Raw genomic sequence first — 17,798 nt, forward strand, 5'->3', positions numbered from 1 at the left:
TGCTTTTTAATAATGTCTAGGTTGGTCAAAGCTTTTATTCTAAGGAGAAAGTGTCTTTTAATTTCATGGTTGCAGTCACTGTCCACAGTGATTTTTGAGCACAAGAAAATAAAGTCTCTCACTGTTTCCATTTTTTCCCCCATCTATTTGCCATGAAGTGATGGGACCAGATGCCACGATCTTGGTTTTTTGAATGCTGAGTTTTAAGCCAGCTTTCTCATTCTCTTTCACCTTTATCAAGAGGTTCTTTAGTTTCTCTTTGCTTTCTCCATTAGGGTGGTATCATCTGCACATCTGAGGTTGTTGATATTTCTCTCAATAATCTTGATTCCAGCTTGTGATTCATCCAGCCTGGCATTTCATAGGATGTACTCTGCATAAAGTTAAATAAGCAGGGTGACATTTATACAGCCTTGACGTACTCCTTTCCCAATTTTGAACCAGTCCATTATCCCATGGACTGGTTCTAACTGTTGCTTCTTGATGTGCAACATGTTTCTCAGCAGATAAGATGGTCTGGTATTTCCATCTCTTCAAGAATTTTTCACAGTTTGCTGTGATCCACACAGTCAAAGGCTTTAGCGTAGTCAGTGAAGCATAAAAGGTAAGAGGCAGTAAATCACTAGCAGTGGTCTGGGGGTGTGTTTTCTGAGAGTTGAGGAGACAAAGATTGCAGCTGGAAAACTTCTTGATGTCAGTGACCTTTGAGTGCTCTGAAGAGCTGAGGCCTGGGCGGCATGAACTTGGAAGAATTATTTTCTTCAGTCTTAGAGATGAGAGGAGGGTGTTCTCTTGTCTGTGGGCTTCACCTGGATGGGGCTTTCTGGGTCCTTGCTGATCCTGTGGGCATGGAATTCACTCTCTGTGGGGCTACCCTCCCTCCTGAGACCACAAAACCCCTTTTGCAGCTAAATGCTTCCAAACTGTTCAATCCTGAAATTTAAGCTTAACTATTGGGAAATGATACTGTTCCATCTAGAAGGCAGATGTTTGCCAGTGATCATAGGAATCATTTGTCAAAATACACCCACAACATAGGGAAGTATAGATACACAGCCAAGGTGATCATCATGAAGCCATGAGCATCCCACGATGTGTACATAGTCTGCATCAGTGCAGATGCATCAGGGAGAGATGGAATGTGTCATTTCCCAGTGGTGGCCAGGGCCCCTCGGGAACAGGAGTTCTGTACTGGAGAGGTGTCCAAGCTTCCAGGACCTAACCTCACTTGGTGGAAGCCTCAGTGTGTGAGGGTCGAGCAGATTCTTTTCTGGCAGAGTTGACATGACTTGTGGAGACAAACTCCTTATTTCCAGAGTCATCTGGGAGTTCGGCGAGTGTGACATTCCGTCGCCATTCCTCTGGTTTGTTTTCAGGCAGTGACTCACATACCATACCCGCCCTTCTTCATTCACTCAAGGTTTTACAGAAGTTACAGCTAAATGCAGATGCTTAACATCATTAGGAGCCCAAGATAGCGGGTGATGCTGCACGGGAACTTTAACGCTGCAGTACTCATTGTCTTTCTTTTTTTTAAACAAAGCGAGACCCGACAAGACCATAAGCCAAAAGGGCATTAGGAGAGAGTCTCAAGGGATAATGTTAAGAGGAAGAGAAATGCTGGGGGGTGCTAGTAAGGAAACAATTGAGAACCAGTAGCCAGCACTCTCTGCAGTCTGTCAGGGCAAACATCTGAGAAACTGGTTTGCTTCTACAGCTGTTCTCAAATAACCTCTCCAGGGGGAAGAAAAAGATGCTAGTCCGGTAGCACATTTCTAACAGCCCTGAAAAGTTTTAATTCTGAATAAAAATTCACATCAAGCATGTTTGTTACTTAATTTAGGTCATGTTTAACTGAAATTAGCCTTTCAAAACTGAATTTCAAGATCCACTGAGGTGGCAGGTTTTTCATTCCCAGACAGCCCAGCCAAGACTTCTTGGAAGCCTTACCTGGGTGGGCAGCTGTCAGTGGTGGTTCCAGGGTCCCTGCTGCCAGCTGTGTGACTTGCTCAATTGTTGCCCAGCACTGGGTTCCTTCTGTTTAAAACGGGCTGATCAGATAAAAACTAACTCACGGCTGTCATGAGGATGAAGTCAAGTTATGTAAACAAAATGCTCGCCCAGCACCGTGGTTTACAACAAATGCTTTCATAGGTGCTGGTAGCTACGACTAATTGTTAACTGTTGCCAGTTAATGTTTAGGGTGAGATCGGACAACCCACTGTGAAAATCCCTCCATTTTAATCTCATTACAACAGAAACTACAGAATAAAAGAACAGTTATCCATATAGGAAACCGTCAGTGTACAGACAGGATTTTGCAAGGTTCACTGTACGTTGTCTGTTGGACTCTGTCCCCATAGCAACGATGCTCACTCTCCCTTGTCGTGGCTGCGAGCCTAGCCTTCCCTTCTGGCAGCACAGTCTCCCCAGTACCTCCTGTCCGTACCCACTTTGGCTGTTGGTACTGAACCTTTCCAGAGGTTCTAGCCGATCACCTGAAAATGGTATGAAAACTTGGAAAACCAGTCATTTGTGACACAAAAGGAAGTATCAACAGCAGGATTTCAGGCACCTTTATTCATGGCAGGTATTTTTGGTCAGGGGAGTTTCCTCTGAAAACTTCCTGTTACTTAAGGAAGCCAGCTCCTCATGCCCGACTGCCCACTTGCCGTCTCCCAGGCTTGGAAGCACCTGCATGAGCTCCTGTCCCGCCCCAGCGCGCTCTGGGCTTTCAGGGCCAAACCCACAGCAGGACCCACCAGCCCAGTGAAGGGCTTTCTGCAGCTCGGGGCTAACAGCGGGGAATCCATCTTGTCCAGAAGAAACTGAACCCTTTGTGCTCCCCAGATACTTTATAAACAGGACACATTATTCCTTAATCTTATTATACATTTGCAATACAAACAATTAAGACTGGTGACATAGGAAACTTTAAAAAAATCATACTGTGTTGACTACGGGCTTTCCTCTCCATAACACTATTTCATTCCTCAACTTCTTCCATTTTCTCTACAAAATCACCCTGCTGCGACAGTCACGTGGTTCCCCTTCCCATCAACACTGCCTCCAGGATCAAAACTCCTGACACACTCAGCTGAGCAGCATCATCAGGAATAAAGCCACTGCTCTGCTTGAATTCAGGAAGGAACAGTATAAAGCAGCAGTGTTTCTGAAAAACTCAAGCCTACTACAAGTTATTTATCACCTTCTAGCCAAACAACTGGTGTGGGCTTAACATGGTCTGTTTTCCTTTTCTGTTTCTTTTACTGGCCAGTAGCTCAAAAGATGGGAGTAACTGAGTTGTACAATCCTGCCAGATTTCCTATGGTAACGACTGTGAATGGACAGTGTAGGGTCTGACTGAAGAATTCAAATCTCATGCAAAATTCTAACTACTGAAAGCCTTATCACATCAGGCAACTCTGTTATTTTCCATATTTAAAAATTCTAACACTAAAGTGGCAGTGGTCACTCTAAGTTACTGTGGCATCTGGCCTCAGGGACTCAGATATAAGATCGTGGTTCAATTCTGAGTTTTGGCGACACAGTAGTGCCAGATATTCCGAATACACAATTTTAAATGTTTTTAACCACTTGAAAAGTATCACCAACACACTATTTGGTGTTCACTCAATGGTTCACTCTGAGAATCAAAGAACCTTAACTATAAACGCCTTACTTCACAAAATCTAATTATAACCAAGAGTTTACTCTATGTCTAATAGAAAAATCACACAGCAACTTCTATCAAACAGCAACTACTACAAAGGGAATGACAGAAAAAAAAAATAACCTCACGAAAATACACTAGAAAGTTGAACAACTGTATGCAGGAACTGCCAAAGTTTTAGTGTTTAATAGCACAACTGACCAAGGTCCAAGATGTGAAGTCACCATGTTTAGGAAACATGGGGGGCAGGGGAGGGAAGTCACTCCATAAACTAACTCTATAGTATGTGGTAAGAAGAATGCACACTTTATAATATAAAACCTGTCTACACATAGTAGTTAGTTGAAAAAGCCATCTGTCTCCTCTTGGCTTGTAAAAAGGTGTTCCAGATTCCAGCGAAGACAAGCAACCTGTTGAAAAAGGAAAAGCCATCAATGTGCTATTCATTCTATATAAGGACAAATAAAAATAATACATAGAATTAGTAACAAAAAATCCTTTCAGAATCCTCATTTGAACTAAATGTATTTTGTCTGCATAAAATCCTAGCAAAACTACAATAAAACCTTTATTAAAAAGTCTATTGTGACTGTTTCCTACTCCCACTCCCTTTTTAGCATTACGCTCGTCACTTGAAATTCTTCAATCCTGCAGTTCTTGAGAGGGTGTTCTCATTCACTTGATGGGGTTTTTGACAGCTGGATGACATGAGACCTGGAGGAGCTCCTAAGACAGGAAGGACATTGCCCAAGTCTACAAGGAATCAAGGTGACAACCACAAAAACAACTTCGTGATTTACTCACATAGTGCATCAACCCTATCTACTATTAAGATAACAGTAAATTATTTTTTACCTCTCAAACCTTTATTTTCTTGGACTTCAAAGCAACCTTTATTTTATAGTTACCTCTAATTTGGTCTAGCCAGGATATGCTCAGAAAATAAAAAAAGAATTTGGTGTCTTTTCCTGTATATTCTGCTTGGTACTCTAGTTACCTAAACATTCACAGTAAACTTCATTTTTTTTACAGGAAATTAAAATGCTAAAGGGCTTCCCAGGAGGCTCAGCAGTAAAGAATCTGCCTGCAATGCAGGAATCCCTGGCTCAGGAAGTTCCCCTGCAGAAGGAAATGGCAACTCACTCCAGTATTCTTGGGTGGGAAATCCCATGGACAGAGGAGCCTGGTGGGCTACAGTCCAAGCAGTTGCAAAAGAGTCGGACACAACTCAGCGACTGACAACAATAACAAAATGCTAAAAGTGCAAAGAGAGTTTAAAAATGACTTCTGGGTTGTAATGAGGTAAATGCCACACTCTAGAAAAGGCTTACCATGAAGGAATCCACTATGGTGAGATGAAAGCAGTCATCTATGTGTCTAGCTATCTTGCTTTAACTGCTATTTTTGATTATTAGTCTCTCCCATGGAAATTTAAATCAACTCTAGGATGAAGGGTGAACATCGCCATAGTTAAGGTCATCTAAGTCAGACATAATCAGTTATTGTCCCGGCACTTACCTCGTGCAGGGGCTGTTCCTGAAAGAGAATCCCTAGAACTTACGGCATTTACAAAGGTGGCAAAGTGGGTGTTCTCTTAAACAAACAAAAACCCCCAAAAAAGTCATTGGAAGATCTGCCAGTGATTCGAATTTTCAGGCCAACAAAATATACTTTTTTGTTTTGGCTGTACTGGTATAAACTCAGTGTTATCTAATATTACTTAATGGTAATCTAGGTTTCACTGATAAAAACAGGAAAAATATACTCCTCATAAGGAATTAGTTTGGCATGAAAAATTCAGAGCCTGGAGTTCCCAGGGGCAAAAACAAGGGGATGCTTGCTGGTTCATGGCTGAGGACAGACTGAGAGGAAGCCCACCTACATCAGAGTCACAGAGACCTGTACCAGGGTCCTGCCCCTCCCTCCGCTCACCTTCAGCTCTTCTGTGTGGCCGGGATCTTGTTTTCACCATCCAGCTCTTCCACCCCGGCCTGCGTCATGAGGTCTGCTATGTTCTTCTCCAGGTCATCAATGCGACTGCTCATGTCATCAAGTGGGGAAGTTAAAGACAAGGCACCAGAGCTTCCACTTCCTACCCTTCTCCCCCAGGTCCCTGCAGACTAGCGCCTTCAACACAGCGGCCTAATCAAAGTGCTTTCCTAATTTCCTTTGGACAGTGTCAGAATCTGGCTTAGAGCACACCCCAGCCCTGCCGTTATTCTTGTGAAAGGACCTGGGCAAGTTCTTTCACTTTTCTAAGATTCCCGACTCTTTATCTGCTACAACCTGTTCGTCAGGTGATGGTGAGGATCACGGGAGATCTACACATGAAATGCTTAGCTCACAGTCAACTACTCTAGACAATATTATCGATAGACTGCAAGTTCCTCGCTGCCAGGGATCTAGTCAGCTGTATCCCTAGATCTCTGCACAGTACGTCTCAGGAAGTGCACACCTAAGCTCACTAAAACAAACACACAAAAAATCTGATAAATGACAAGTGGAAGTTGACCTGCAAACTACCCATTTATCGCCACTACTATCTGGAAAAATGGAATCCAATGACCCATTAGAGACTGACTACAAATAAAGGATATTTCTTCCAATGATCTGGTCGGACATGGTCTGAAATTTATCTTGCATCTGTTGCAGGAGTGTCTGCACCTGTGAAACGACAAAACACAACACCCCACGCTTACCTCGGAGACGCCGTCACGGGATCAGGGTAGAACTCTGGTCCCTTGGGGAGACCAAGAACCCCGGGTTCAGCCCCAATTCTTCGCAGCTCCCTGGCCTTCAATTTCCCTGTCCGGCTTTCAGTTTCCCCAACTGGCGAATAAGACTTGGGGCGGGGGTGGGGTGGGAGGGGCTGGTGACGCCCCCTCCCTTCTGGACCCGCTGCCTTGGTGGGTTTGGGGTGCAGCGCGCGGGGCGGAGGGTTGGGGATGGGAGCTGCGGGGTCCGGGGGTCACCGAGAGTGAATGGGGAGGGGCCGGGGGACCCGGGCGCGTCAGCAGGTGAGGGGCCTATAGACAGCGACCCGGGGCAGTCAAGGTAGGGGGGCCGCGGCCGCAAAGCCTTCAGAAACGGGGCCTCCAGAGACCCGCCCCGCGCGGCCGCGGAGAGGGCGCCTCGGTCCGTGGGTCTCGCAGGAGTCGCCCGGGGTTGCAGCGGCCTCGGGCGCGTCTCATACAGCTGCCCCTTACCACTGAGGTGAGATCCTGAACGGTCTTGGGGTCAGTCTCAGCCATCTCCCCGGTGCCCAGCTTGGCGGTGCTGCCTCAGACCTTCACCTATACTTCCGTTTGTTCGCGCAGACGCCCCAGCGGCTACTTCTCGCGACGACCGAGGCCAGTTTCACGGGACCACTGGGCATTCTGGGAGTCGTAGTTCGCGTCACGCGCCGGAAGGGCCTGTCGCTGTGCGCTTCCGTTCCGAGGCGAGGCCCCGCCCAGCACTTCCCATAAGCCACGCCCACCCCATCGCTCCCACCACTCCCCCTCCTGGCCCCGCCCCGGGAGGAAAGAGGTGAAACGAACGTGCTGTGAAGCTAACGTTTGGAAAAGTGCCCCTGGCTTCTTCCTAGGCCGTCGTTAAAGGCTGCGCTGGCTTTCTTTGAGCTCCCGAGAGGTGCCGAGCCTAGACCTGTGTCGCCGCCTGTCCTCCAACAAAACCCCACAAACCCCGAGAAGGGAGAAGGGGTCAGGTGCCTTGGAGGTAATACTGAGGTCCCAGGGATGAGGGGCGCGCCCACCACTCGCCGGTGCCCAGCTGACGTCCTGGTTACGCCCTCGACACAGTGTTTTTCCTTCTCCCCACGAGGGTCGAGTGGAGATGCCGGGCTGGTGGGGCAGGTTGATTTTCACTTTTTTTTTTAAATTTTCACTTTTAAGTGGAACATACATTCTGGATTAGTTCAAAAATCCTAGACGATGTTTTACAAAGTTCTCACACTCCTGTGACCACCCCCAAGTCAAGAAACATGATTGGTTAGCTGGGACCCCTCAGCCCTTTTCTTATCACCTCACTAACATGGTTTAGCACTTGGATCTGGAGTTTTGTTTGGTGTGTGTTTCTTAGGTGGCAGGAGGCTTTGAGACCTTTCTATCGCGACTGAAAATTTCAAAACAGCCAGAAAATTTGACACTTTTTCAGTGGTGGCTTTTCTTCTTTTGCACTTAGGCAGGAAGACGACATACTTTCTCTGTGTGGAGGTCAACATCTTTTAAACAGCTGCTTTATGCAAAAGCTCCACGAATTTATCATCATGGCTGATGTACTTACCTTGCGGGGTTGACACACCAAACTTAACTGAATATTGTTCTCTTAACAAAACTATTAAGTGTGAGGCACTAGCAGTTAACCTTTAAAACTTTGGTTTTGAACAACGCTCGTTTCTGTTTAAGTATCTTATCTCCTCTTTGCATTTTTAAAAAAAAAACTATTTCTTAATTTAACAGAGTGACTGAAGTAATTCTCCTTTCCTCTTTCGAGATGGTTTGGGTTTATTTTCACGCTTGCGCTTTGCTTCAGGCCGGGCCTTGTTTCTGGATCCTCAGTTCCCCGACTTGCACCAAGCAGGACTGATGCTTACCTGTCTACAACTGCAGTGAGGTGTCGTGTTGGTTGAACAGGGGAGGAGTGATCACCGCAGGGCGGGCCTTCGAGAGAACTTGTCATTGGTTCTTTCCTTCCTGACTTGGCACCCACATCGGCTGTTAGGACCTAAGCCTGCTCTGAGCTGTGTGCACCGGGGTCTCCAGGTCACCGAGTGCAGGTGAGTTTCAGGTCCCTTCTGACGATGCCCCGCAGCAGCTTCAGGCTGTAGTGCTCCGGCCTTCCGGTGGCCCGGGCTGCACTGGCTACAGCCTTTAGTGGACGTTCCAAACCTTTCCAGTCTCTCTAGACACTGAGCGTCATCCCCTGGTTCTCAGAGGATGACTAACTATTCTACTTTGCAGTGAAAACAGAGACTATTGTCAGAACCTCCCTCCTGACCTACACATGTCCCTCCATCCGCACCTGTATCACTTCAGCCCTTTCTCCCTCAGAGGCGGAAGTGACCTCTATGGGTTTGGGGGTAAGTATGTGCCTATGAAGTCAGGGAAGCCTGGCCTGCTGCAGTCCATGGGGTCGCAAAGAGTTGGACACGACTGAGCGACTGAACTGAGCTGATGAAGTAATTGTCCCCATCAGAACCAGAAATATCTGTCACCCCCCCAAAGTTTTCTTGATACACTAACATATGCTATTAATAAATATTAAATATATGTACTATAACATAGGTAATACATTTTATATAATTAAATAAAATATACTTTATATTGTGTTATAAAGTAGTAATATTGTTTTTTTAAATGTGTGGTAAAGAACACTAAATGTAATGAATACCCTGTGGTAAATTTTAAGTATACAGTATTGTGGCTATGAGCACTATTCTCTAGTGGATCTCCAGAGCTTGTTTATCCTGTTTAACTGAAACTTTGTACCTTTTGACCAACATCTCTCCCTTTCCACCTCCTCCAGCCCCTGGCAACCACCATTCTGCTCTCTGCTTCTGTGAATTGAACTATTTTACATCCCACCTACAAGTGAGGTCAAATATTATTTGTCTTTCCGCGTCTGGCTTATTTTGCTTAGTAAAATAAGCTCCAGGTCCATCCATGGTGTCACAAATGGCAGGGTTTCCTTCTTTTTAAAGGCTGCATGATATTGCATTGTGCATATACACCACATTTTCTTTATTCACTCATTCATCAGCGGACAGTTAGGTTGTCTGCACACCTTTGTTGTTGTTCACTCTCTAAATCATGTCTGACTCTTTGTGACCCCATGGACTGCAGCGAGCCAAGCTTCCAGGTCCAACACCAACTCCTGGACTTTGCTTAAACTCATGTCCATCAAGTGATGCCATCCAACCATCTCATCCTCTGCCACCCCCTTCTCTTCCTGCCCTCAATCTTTCCCAGCATCAGGGTCTTTTGGCTCCACCCCTTGGCTGTTGTAAATAACGCTGCAGTGAAGCTGAGAGTGCAGACATCTCTTCCAGATCCTGATTTTAATTCCTTTGAATAAATATTTAGTAGTGGGACCACTGGATCATGTGGTAGTCCTATTTTTAATTTTTTTGAGGAGCCTCCATATTGTTTGTGAGCAGACTCATGGTGGAGACTGGCCAGGTAGCAGGATCTGTGGCTAGCTGTTGAGATTCCTCAGTGCTGTAAGCCCTGGGCCACTTCCTCTCAGCTTCTAGCTGGCTCAGACTATATTCAGTTGTGCAGATTGCCTCTGTGTTCTTGGCAGAACAGACACAGTGGCCTTTTGGGCAACGTCCTGCAAAGGTGGGGGGAGCAGAGACTCAGTTTGCTTTCCCAAAGGAGAAACTGTGGACCAAGGAGTCTCTTGGCTCTGAGCTGGGCTGCCTTGGAGGATGGGTGATGCAGTAAAGTGAAACTGTTCTTCTTGCCCTTTTTCAGATTCCTCTGAGAAAGGCATCTTTTTCAGTTTTGTTTTTTTTTTTTGGCTCCACTGAGGTGCTGGAACATCTCAGGTGTACTCCTGGGCTTCCATAAAGGTGTTCTAATCTGTGAGTGGTTGTTAAATTGATGTTTCTGGGGGAGGGCGTGTGGACTGGAGCCTCTCTTTCTGCCATTTTGCTTTGTATTTATTTCGATCATCACTTGAATATATCCCGAGTGATGCTGGTTTTGTATTCATAGTAGGCACAATTTTCATTTAAAATACATTGACTTAAGTAAAAATCACAAATTTAAAGGCATACAGTTTCACGCTATGGCTGTAACTGACCGCATGAGTGGCATCTCAGTGTGGTCCGGTTAGGGGAGGTGGGAGATGGATGTCCTTAAACCATGAGGTTGCTCCCGCAGGATGACAGTTTCAGAAACTTCGGCCCTAAGAGAAGGCGGGGAAGCAGAGATAGAGAGGTAGTGCTTGCTTTAAGTATTTTGTCATTACACACTTTGGGAAATGCTGCTGAATCAGAGGAACACATCCCTTCTCCTGGGGGATAAATCACAACCAGGACGGTTGGGGATTTCTGCAGGTGCTGGATACCCATTTTGTATAGAACAAGCCTTCAGTAATCCTGAGCAGAGAAGATGCTGCCTTGCTGGTGCGAGGAAGGGGCAGGGCAGGGATTCCGGGTCCATTCTCGGTGGATCAGAGGAGGAACACCAAAGGCAGGGTTTGTTATGGAGAGAAACAAAAACTTAATTTAGTTCTGACAAATTTAACTTTCAAACACCTTTGCCCCAGGACCAGTCTTCCTGGCATGGATTCCCATGTGACATCAAGTTTTGCTAGCATCCCTGGAGTGCGCCCTGGGGAGAGCCCCTGATGACTTTGACTTGGGAGGGTCTCTTTGAGGTTGCGTTCTCAAAAGAGCAGAAAACTGCTTTCATGGGAAGAATGGTGTCACCGGTGGCATCCCGATCCACCTCCCATTGTTTTGCTTTTGGTTTGACGTGCTGGTTGATGTTTCTCATGTTCACTGTGGCAGTTTTCCAAATTAGTGTCACTGTGATTGCCTGACAAGAAACCAATTTCCTGTTTGTTTACCAAAACTAGCAATTTCCTGCAGACAGACTGCCTAAGGAGGAAAAAATGTGTCTTAGCGATTCTTGACTTACAAGTTTGGTTTTGGTGTGCTTCACTGATCTTGTCATTATTCAGTGGCTTTGTCATCATCAATTTCACGCGTTGCGTGTAATGATACAAACTTGGTTCCGTTGATTCATGGCGACATAACGGGTGATACTGGCTTAGGATAAGCAGGAAAAGATCAGTGTTGGAGTCACACGTACACTTACTAGGAGTTTGAACAAACTCCAGCAGATAGTGAAGGACAGGGAAGCCTGGCGTGATGCAGTACATGGGGTCGCAAAGAGTCAGACATAACCGAGCAGCCGAACGACAAAGGAGTGAGACCTGGTTAAGACAGTGTTAACTATGTCAGTGGAGTTTCCTCATCTATACAGTGGGGATAATCTCTGTTTCACTGTTCCTTGAATTATATAAATTATCTATGTAATATACAGTTATATATTACATATAAATGTAATAACATAATGTATAACAATATGTATAACATAATATGCAAATACACACAAATAATGTAAAATATCTCACCATAGGAGGCTCTTTCCAAGTATTAGCATCCTCCCCTTCCCCTTTTTGTTTAAAATCTGAATTAAGTCATCTTCTTGACATCTTCCTGTACCTGGGTATCTCTCTATTTCACTCTGTATCTTTCTACCTCTCTCTATCTACCTACTTACCTACCTACCAGTCATATATATATTTTTTTCCAAGTCTGAAGGATTTGACTGTTATAAAAGAAGATAGGAAAAGAGTTAATTATTAGGCAGGTAGGCAGCAGTTGGTTTTACTTTGGTCATTAAATATCATAGGCCAACCAGAGCACCATTTGAAAAAATATACCTTTGCTCTGTCACTGTGTTTAAACTGTACTAAAGCCAGTCTGAGCCCAAGCGCACACATTAAAAATCTCAGATCACTTTTATTTGACTGTTTCACAAACAAGTTAAAATTTCATGGCAACTACACAGTAAATCAAACATTAATTTATAGCCCAGAGACTATAAGCAAGTCAGCAACTAGGGCCCAAAGGTACAGTATCTTCAGTCAAATGAAAATGTTTTAAATAATAAACTTTTATCACTTTTAAATGTCTATGAAAAAATTCACTTAAAATTTCTGAAAAATTTTATCTTGTGGGAAATAAACAATATTTAACACCAGAACAGGATTGACATGAGTGCATGACAATGCAAAAATTTTTCATATAGCCTTCATTTTAAACCCTTTAGTAATCTGAATGCATGTATATTATAAAGAATGACTAATTTTATAAAGGAAAAGCTTTAAAAAGTAGCAGAAAATGGAGAATTCAGCATATATTTATAGGACTTCTATGAACCACTTTCTCAAAGACTTCAGAGCTTTGTAGTGAAAATTACTATGGTTTTACTACACCCAGTGCTTCTCACTGCATCCCTACCGCCCAGCAAGCACTTGGGACTGGCTCAGAGGGTAAAGAATCTGCCTGCCAATGTAGGAGACCTGGATTCGATCTCTGCTTTGGGAAGATCCTGTGGAGAGGGGAATGGCAGCCACTCCAGTATTCTTGCCTGGAGAATTCCATGGATAGAGGAGCCTGTTGTGTCAGATAGAGTCAGACACAACTGAGTGACTTGGGACCAAACAAAATTTCAAAAGCTTAACAAGTTCAGCAACCCTCCAATGATTCCTGTTCTGATCGTGATGCAGTGTGCACGGTAGGAAGAAGCTTTTCTGCCTCTCCAGTTGGATGACTATCTAAATGATTTGTTTAAATCATAGACTCATTCTTAATTTATAGAATTAAGTTCCTATCTGAAATCCTTGTTCACACATCTAGTCCCACCATTTTTCCTGTCTCTACAGATTTTGTATATGCTTTTACATTGTTGTTGTTTAGCCACTCAGTCGTGTCCACCTCTTTTGCGACCTCATGGACTGTAGCCCGCCAGGCTCCCCTGTTCATGGGATTTCCCAGGCAAGAATACTGGATTGGGTTGCCATTCCTTTCTCCAGGGGATCTTCCTGATCTAGGGGTGGAACCTACGTCTCTTGCATTGGTAGGCGGATTCTTTACTATTGAGCCAAACACAGTCAAAAGTAGAGAAATTTTTCAGCAGTGGGCTAATCCAGTAGCAAAAGGAAATAAAATAAGGGTAATGCATTTTACATAGCAAAGGAATTCTTGATTGCTATAGACCAACAATTATGAAAGCCCATTATCATAGGATTACAAGAAGTCCCAAATCTTCCGAGTCTCAACAGCCAGATAAGATGGGTTGCATCCTCTTTATGAAAAGTGCAGCTACATCACCATTGTCACCATCATCATCGTCACTATCACCACCAGCATTATTACTGTCGTTTCTATTATTTAGTAGTTAAATAGAAAAGGTCGTTTCTTCTTTCTCAACGCTCACCTTTCTCTTGTGACTTTTCTCTCCCTGGTGTGATTTACCCGATGATTCCTGCTTAAGTCAGCTACACGTGGCTAGATTAGTGCGCTCTACTTAGAAAATCAGAAAATGCTTGGAGACCCTTTAGAATTTGTCTATAGCCAAGTACAGTGCAAGCTCTTAAAGATCCCACACAACACCCCCCGCTCAGCTCTCCACCCGGCTCAGTCAGTTTGGTAGTGAGTTGGTTTGGTACTTGGGAGGACAGGAGTTAACTTTTGGATCACTGAGGTCTCTGATTTCACACCTACCATGAAATGTAGCTGGGTTTATTTTGTTATGATGTTCAGATTGGCAGGTGCTGGCAGAAAGCCAGGGCAGGTACATCTACCTGAACGATGTCCGTTGGGAGAGAACTGGCAGCATCGAAGGTAACTTGCATCGAAATTAGAAAATGTTTGCATGTTCCTGTTAGAACAAACCATCTGAAACAATTAATCATGTGTAAAATGGGGAGAAAATGTAATTTTTAATTAACTGAGATGGTTAATAGGTTAATACACTAATTAAAAAATGGAGAAGGTGCGACTTCATTCAGTGAAAATAAAACCCTCACGGTCTTGTGCTTGGTAATGGGAAAGCAATTTCTGGCTCTCACTTGACTTTTTTTTTTTTTTTCCAGTAACCTAGACTGAAATAAAATACATTCATAATTATGAAATAACATTTTGATTCTGCCTTTGCTTTCCAGTATACACCCTATGATTCAGGAAATGGTACCGTTTTGGTGCCTAAGAATTGGTCTGTTTTGTTGTTGTTTTTGAAGGGATTCAAAAGAGCAACGTGACAGAAATATCTCTGTCTTGATGAGGATCGTGGGGACAGGGAATATACTTAAATAGGGGAAATTAAGGCGTATCCTGCTTGTTCACGAAGTAAGCCCTCTACTCTGATTTCTCAGTGTTCTAAGCTAAGTTGAGCTACCGGCGTGATTTGTAAAGTGCCGGAGAGCCTGTGGGCTTGAGAGGCAAGGGCAAATCTTACACTTGAGTGGACGGTCACTCGACGTCTGTCTTCCTCCCCAGGGAGGGCTCAGGATGAGGCGAGCTTCCTGATGCCTAGTTAGCGAGCCTGTGAGCCAGGCTGCTGACCGCCTGGCCTCTGGGGATGCTGCTGGATGTGCTCGGCGGTGAGCCCTCCCCTCTGCCTTGCAGAAGAGGGGAGTGCAGTCCACCGGGGAGACATGAGGCTGCGTCCTGTGAAGCCAGAGGAGGAAGCCTGGTCAAGTGTGACTGCAGGCTTGGAGCCCCTGCCCCTGAGGCTTCTCCGTGCCCTCGTCCAGGACTGCTGGCTTTCCCACTCACCCGTTTGATGTCGGGGGACCCAAACGGCCAGCCAGAAGTGTGAACTCACACTGGGCAAGACCCAGCGTCCGTGACATTAGACACCAACATAGAAATCAGAGAAGAGCTACCGTCCAGCAGTTTTAACCACCAAACCCATTTATTTTAATGAAAAAAAAAAAAATCTCTGCATTCTATATGCTTCGAAAAGATTTACTATAGAAACAAACACAATCTATGGAACTCTATCTGCATAATTTCACTGCAGTAAAGACAACATATGACTTCTAGTTCCTATGAAGGCAAAATGAAAAGCACAGGTGCAAACAGAGATTGCATAAGAAAGCGTGTGCGCACCCGCGTGTGCGCGAGTGTGGTTAAAACCTCTAGTGAGCAACTGCATTAAAATATGCTAAGACACTTACCTGACCCTAGCTCGTGTCAAGCGCTAAGAAAAAGCCACAGGCTGTCACTAGTTTATCTGCTAGAAAAATTTGGCGTGAGCTTTGATGGTTCAGTTACAGCATATGGACAAGAAGATAACCTTGGTACAAGCACTAACCTCCGTCTTATGTTCGCATGCTCACAGAATAAAAATCAATTACTTCTCATACATAATGAACATCTTTTATTTTCAGGTTTGCAAACGACGGCCGTCGATTCACACAAAAGGGTACTTTTAAAACTACCTGTGTTTACTCTATTGTATGCATGTATATAGGAAACGAACAGTGTGTATGCGCATAAATGTGTCTGTACATGTGGGCCGATATATGTATACACATGGTACCTGATGGCCTCTTCGGACGCATGTGTGACCTCCATGATGTCACTGGCTGTTGTACATATGCCAAGGAGGGCAGGTTCTCTATCCTGGGCCAGGTCCCCAGAAAACCCACTGGGACTGTGGTTTCCGGACACTTACAAATGCAGAGAGATAGACCCCTGTGCATTTGATGGTGAAATGTCCAGCTCTGCTCCTCACCACCTTCACTCAGGATCATCCTCACATAGGACAGCAGTGAAAACTGTCCCCCCTCTGTGGACCTGCCTGGACGATGGGTGGAGGAGAAGCTCTGTGCTCTGCCCTAGTGCTGGGCTGGACGCTGAGGCCCTGGAGGGGTCAGCTGCTTTAGCTTCTACCCCTTCTGTGCTTAACCTCTCAGGGAAGGGTGACAATATATGAGGACCAAGCTTCTGTAGAGTCTGTCTCTATAAATACTGGGTATATACACATACAGATACTCATACATATACAAATACTAACCCACAGACCAAACCGGATGTGTGGAGTGCTGACTAGCAACATGGCAAACACATCAGGAAAAGTATTCATTGTTCCTCCTCCCAGAAGGTCAAGTTCTATGCCATGATGTTTAAAACACTCAAGGGAAAATTCAGAGGATTCCATTAATTAAAGGGCAAAAGGAAGATGCTGTCAAAATGGTGAAGTACAGATTAAGTGAAAATTGCAAAGAAAACGAAAATCTGAAACAATTGAGGCCTGGTTGTGAAGTTCGAGAGCTGTAAACTGCAATCTTCAGATTTGGATTTTTTTTTCTCTTTTTCCTGTTGCTATGGAAACTTGGGAATCAAGCTTCAGATGTCAGAAGTTCTCACAGACCTGAATGGAAAAGACTCAGAGTCAAGTTAAGGAATATAACAACTCGATTCAAAAACATTTTAGCTAAATACTAGATACATGACTGGCAAGCTATAACAAATGCACTTATAAATATTGCACTACTTTGGGGAAGTTTTTTTTTTTTTCTTCTTGAGCATAACATTTGAAGAGAGAAAGAATAGTTCTGCTGGTTTATGACTCAAAAAGCTGGACTTCTCTGAAAATGCAAATACCACAGGCCTCACACTTCAGATCAACCAGGGCCCCTCCCGCTGCCTCACTGGGCCCTGTCTTCTGCAGTTGGCCCAGGGCTGGGCTATTTTATAAACAAGCCTACTTGGCAGCTTAGAAATGGACCACCATCCCAGACACATATACATATATATATATTTTTTTGTTTTGGTCACTGAGAAAAGCCAGATAGTAACTGGTGGTTCTCCGGAGATGGTATGAGTTCCCGAGGGCTGCTGTCACAAATGACCACAAATTCAGTGGCTCACAAACCGCACATACTCACTCTCCTACACTCTGGAGGTCAGAATTCTTAGGGGGCTACAGTCCAGGCGCTGGCAGAGAGTTCCTGTTGGAGCCCCCTCCTCCCTTTCCAGCTTCCTCAGGCTGCTTGTTTGGTCGCGGTCCCTCCCTGCCTCTCTGTGACCTATATCAGGGTTTACATTTCTTGCTCTCTAGGCTTTAGGCCAGCTGAGGGACTTCCACTCTGCCAGATGATAGGGTGGACGGAAGCAGCTTGGCTCTCTGCCACCTTTGCTTAATTATTATTATATCTTGGATTTGTACAGGGAGACGGGACCACTAAAAACTCGTGTTACAGAGAAACAAAAATGTATAAAAGATCAACCCACAATGCAAGTATAGTCTATTCTGGAATGAATTGATTGTTGGAATATAATGGGTAGTTCTGTAAAGCTTAGGGCTTTTCATTCTAAATCTGTTAAGGGGGTGGGTCAGCATATAAACATCAACAACCTGTGCTACACTCCATTGATTTTAGAGTTTAAAGTAGTCATGTAGGCTGATTCATGTCAATGTATGGCAAAAACCACTGCAATATAAAAAAAAATAAAGTAGTCATGTATCTGTTTGGAAAATTTAGAGCAGCTGCTCTAAATTCTAGATAAAAAAAATCTTTGTAATGTGACTCG

General features: G+C 44.5%; 2 protein-coding genes across 3 annotated transcripts in view; both read right to left on the reverse strand.

The window, feature by feature from the left end:
• Positions 1-2,561: 2,561 nt before the first annotated feature.
• HSBP1 (heat shock factor binding protein 1) lies at positions 2,562-7,034 on the reverse strand. Its single transcript, XM_043436776.1, has 4 exons — positions 6,880-7,034; positions 6,271-6,337; positions 5,606-5,726; positions 2,562-4,083 (listed from the first exon to the last, which is right to left on the reverse strand). The coding sequence occupies exons 1-3, from the start codon at positions 6,922-6,924 to the stop codon at positions 5,608-5,610; spliced, it is 231 nt and encodes a 76-aa protein (XP_043292711.1). The 5' UTR covers positions 6,925-7,034; the 3' UTR covers positions 2,562-4,083; positions 5,606-5,607.
• An 8,588-nt stretch (positions 7,035-15,622) lies between these two features.
• The window catches only part of CDH13 (cadherin 13), a 980,233-nt gene continuing 978,057 nt past the window's right edge, over positions 15,623-17,798 (reverse strand). For both annotated transcript variants that reach the window (XM_043435590.1, XM_043435589.1), the window contains one exon: positions 15,623-16,635. In XM_043435590.1, the coding sequence (XP_043291525.1) occupies positions 16,628-16,635 (8 nt within the window). In that variant the 3' untranslated portion in view covers positions 15,623-16,627. The remainder of the gene's footprint in view (positions 16,636-17,798) is intronic.

The sequence above is a fragment of the Cervus canadensis genome, chromosome 18, assembly GCF_019320065.1.
Source record: "Cervus canadensis isolate Bull #8, Minnesota chromosome 18, ASM1932006v1, whole genome shotgun sequence".
Taxonomy (NCBI): Eukaryota; Metazoa; Chordata; class Mammalia; order Artiodactyla; family Cervidae; genus Cervus; species Cervus canadensis.

Excerpts from the sequence above, each read along its gene's own strand:
- HSBP1 (XM_043436776.1), bottom strand. The coding sequence starts at position 6,924 with ATGGCTGAGACTGACCCCAAGACCGTTCAGGATCTCACCTCAGTG. Across the intron at positions 6,338-6,879 it reads TTCAGGATCTCACCTCAGTG|GTGCAGACACTCCTGCAACA; the intron begins GTAAGGGGCAGC and ends GTCGTTTCACAG. Across the intron at positions 5,727-6,270 it reads CGACCAGATCATTGGAAGAA|TTGATGACATGAGCAGTCGC; the intron begins ATATCCTTTATT and ends TAACTTCCCCAC.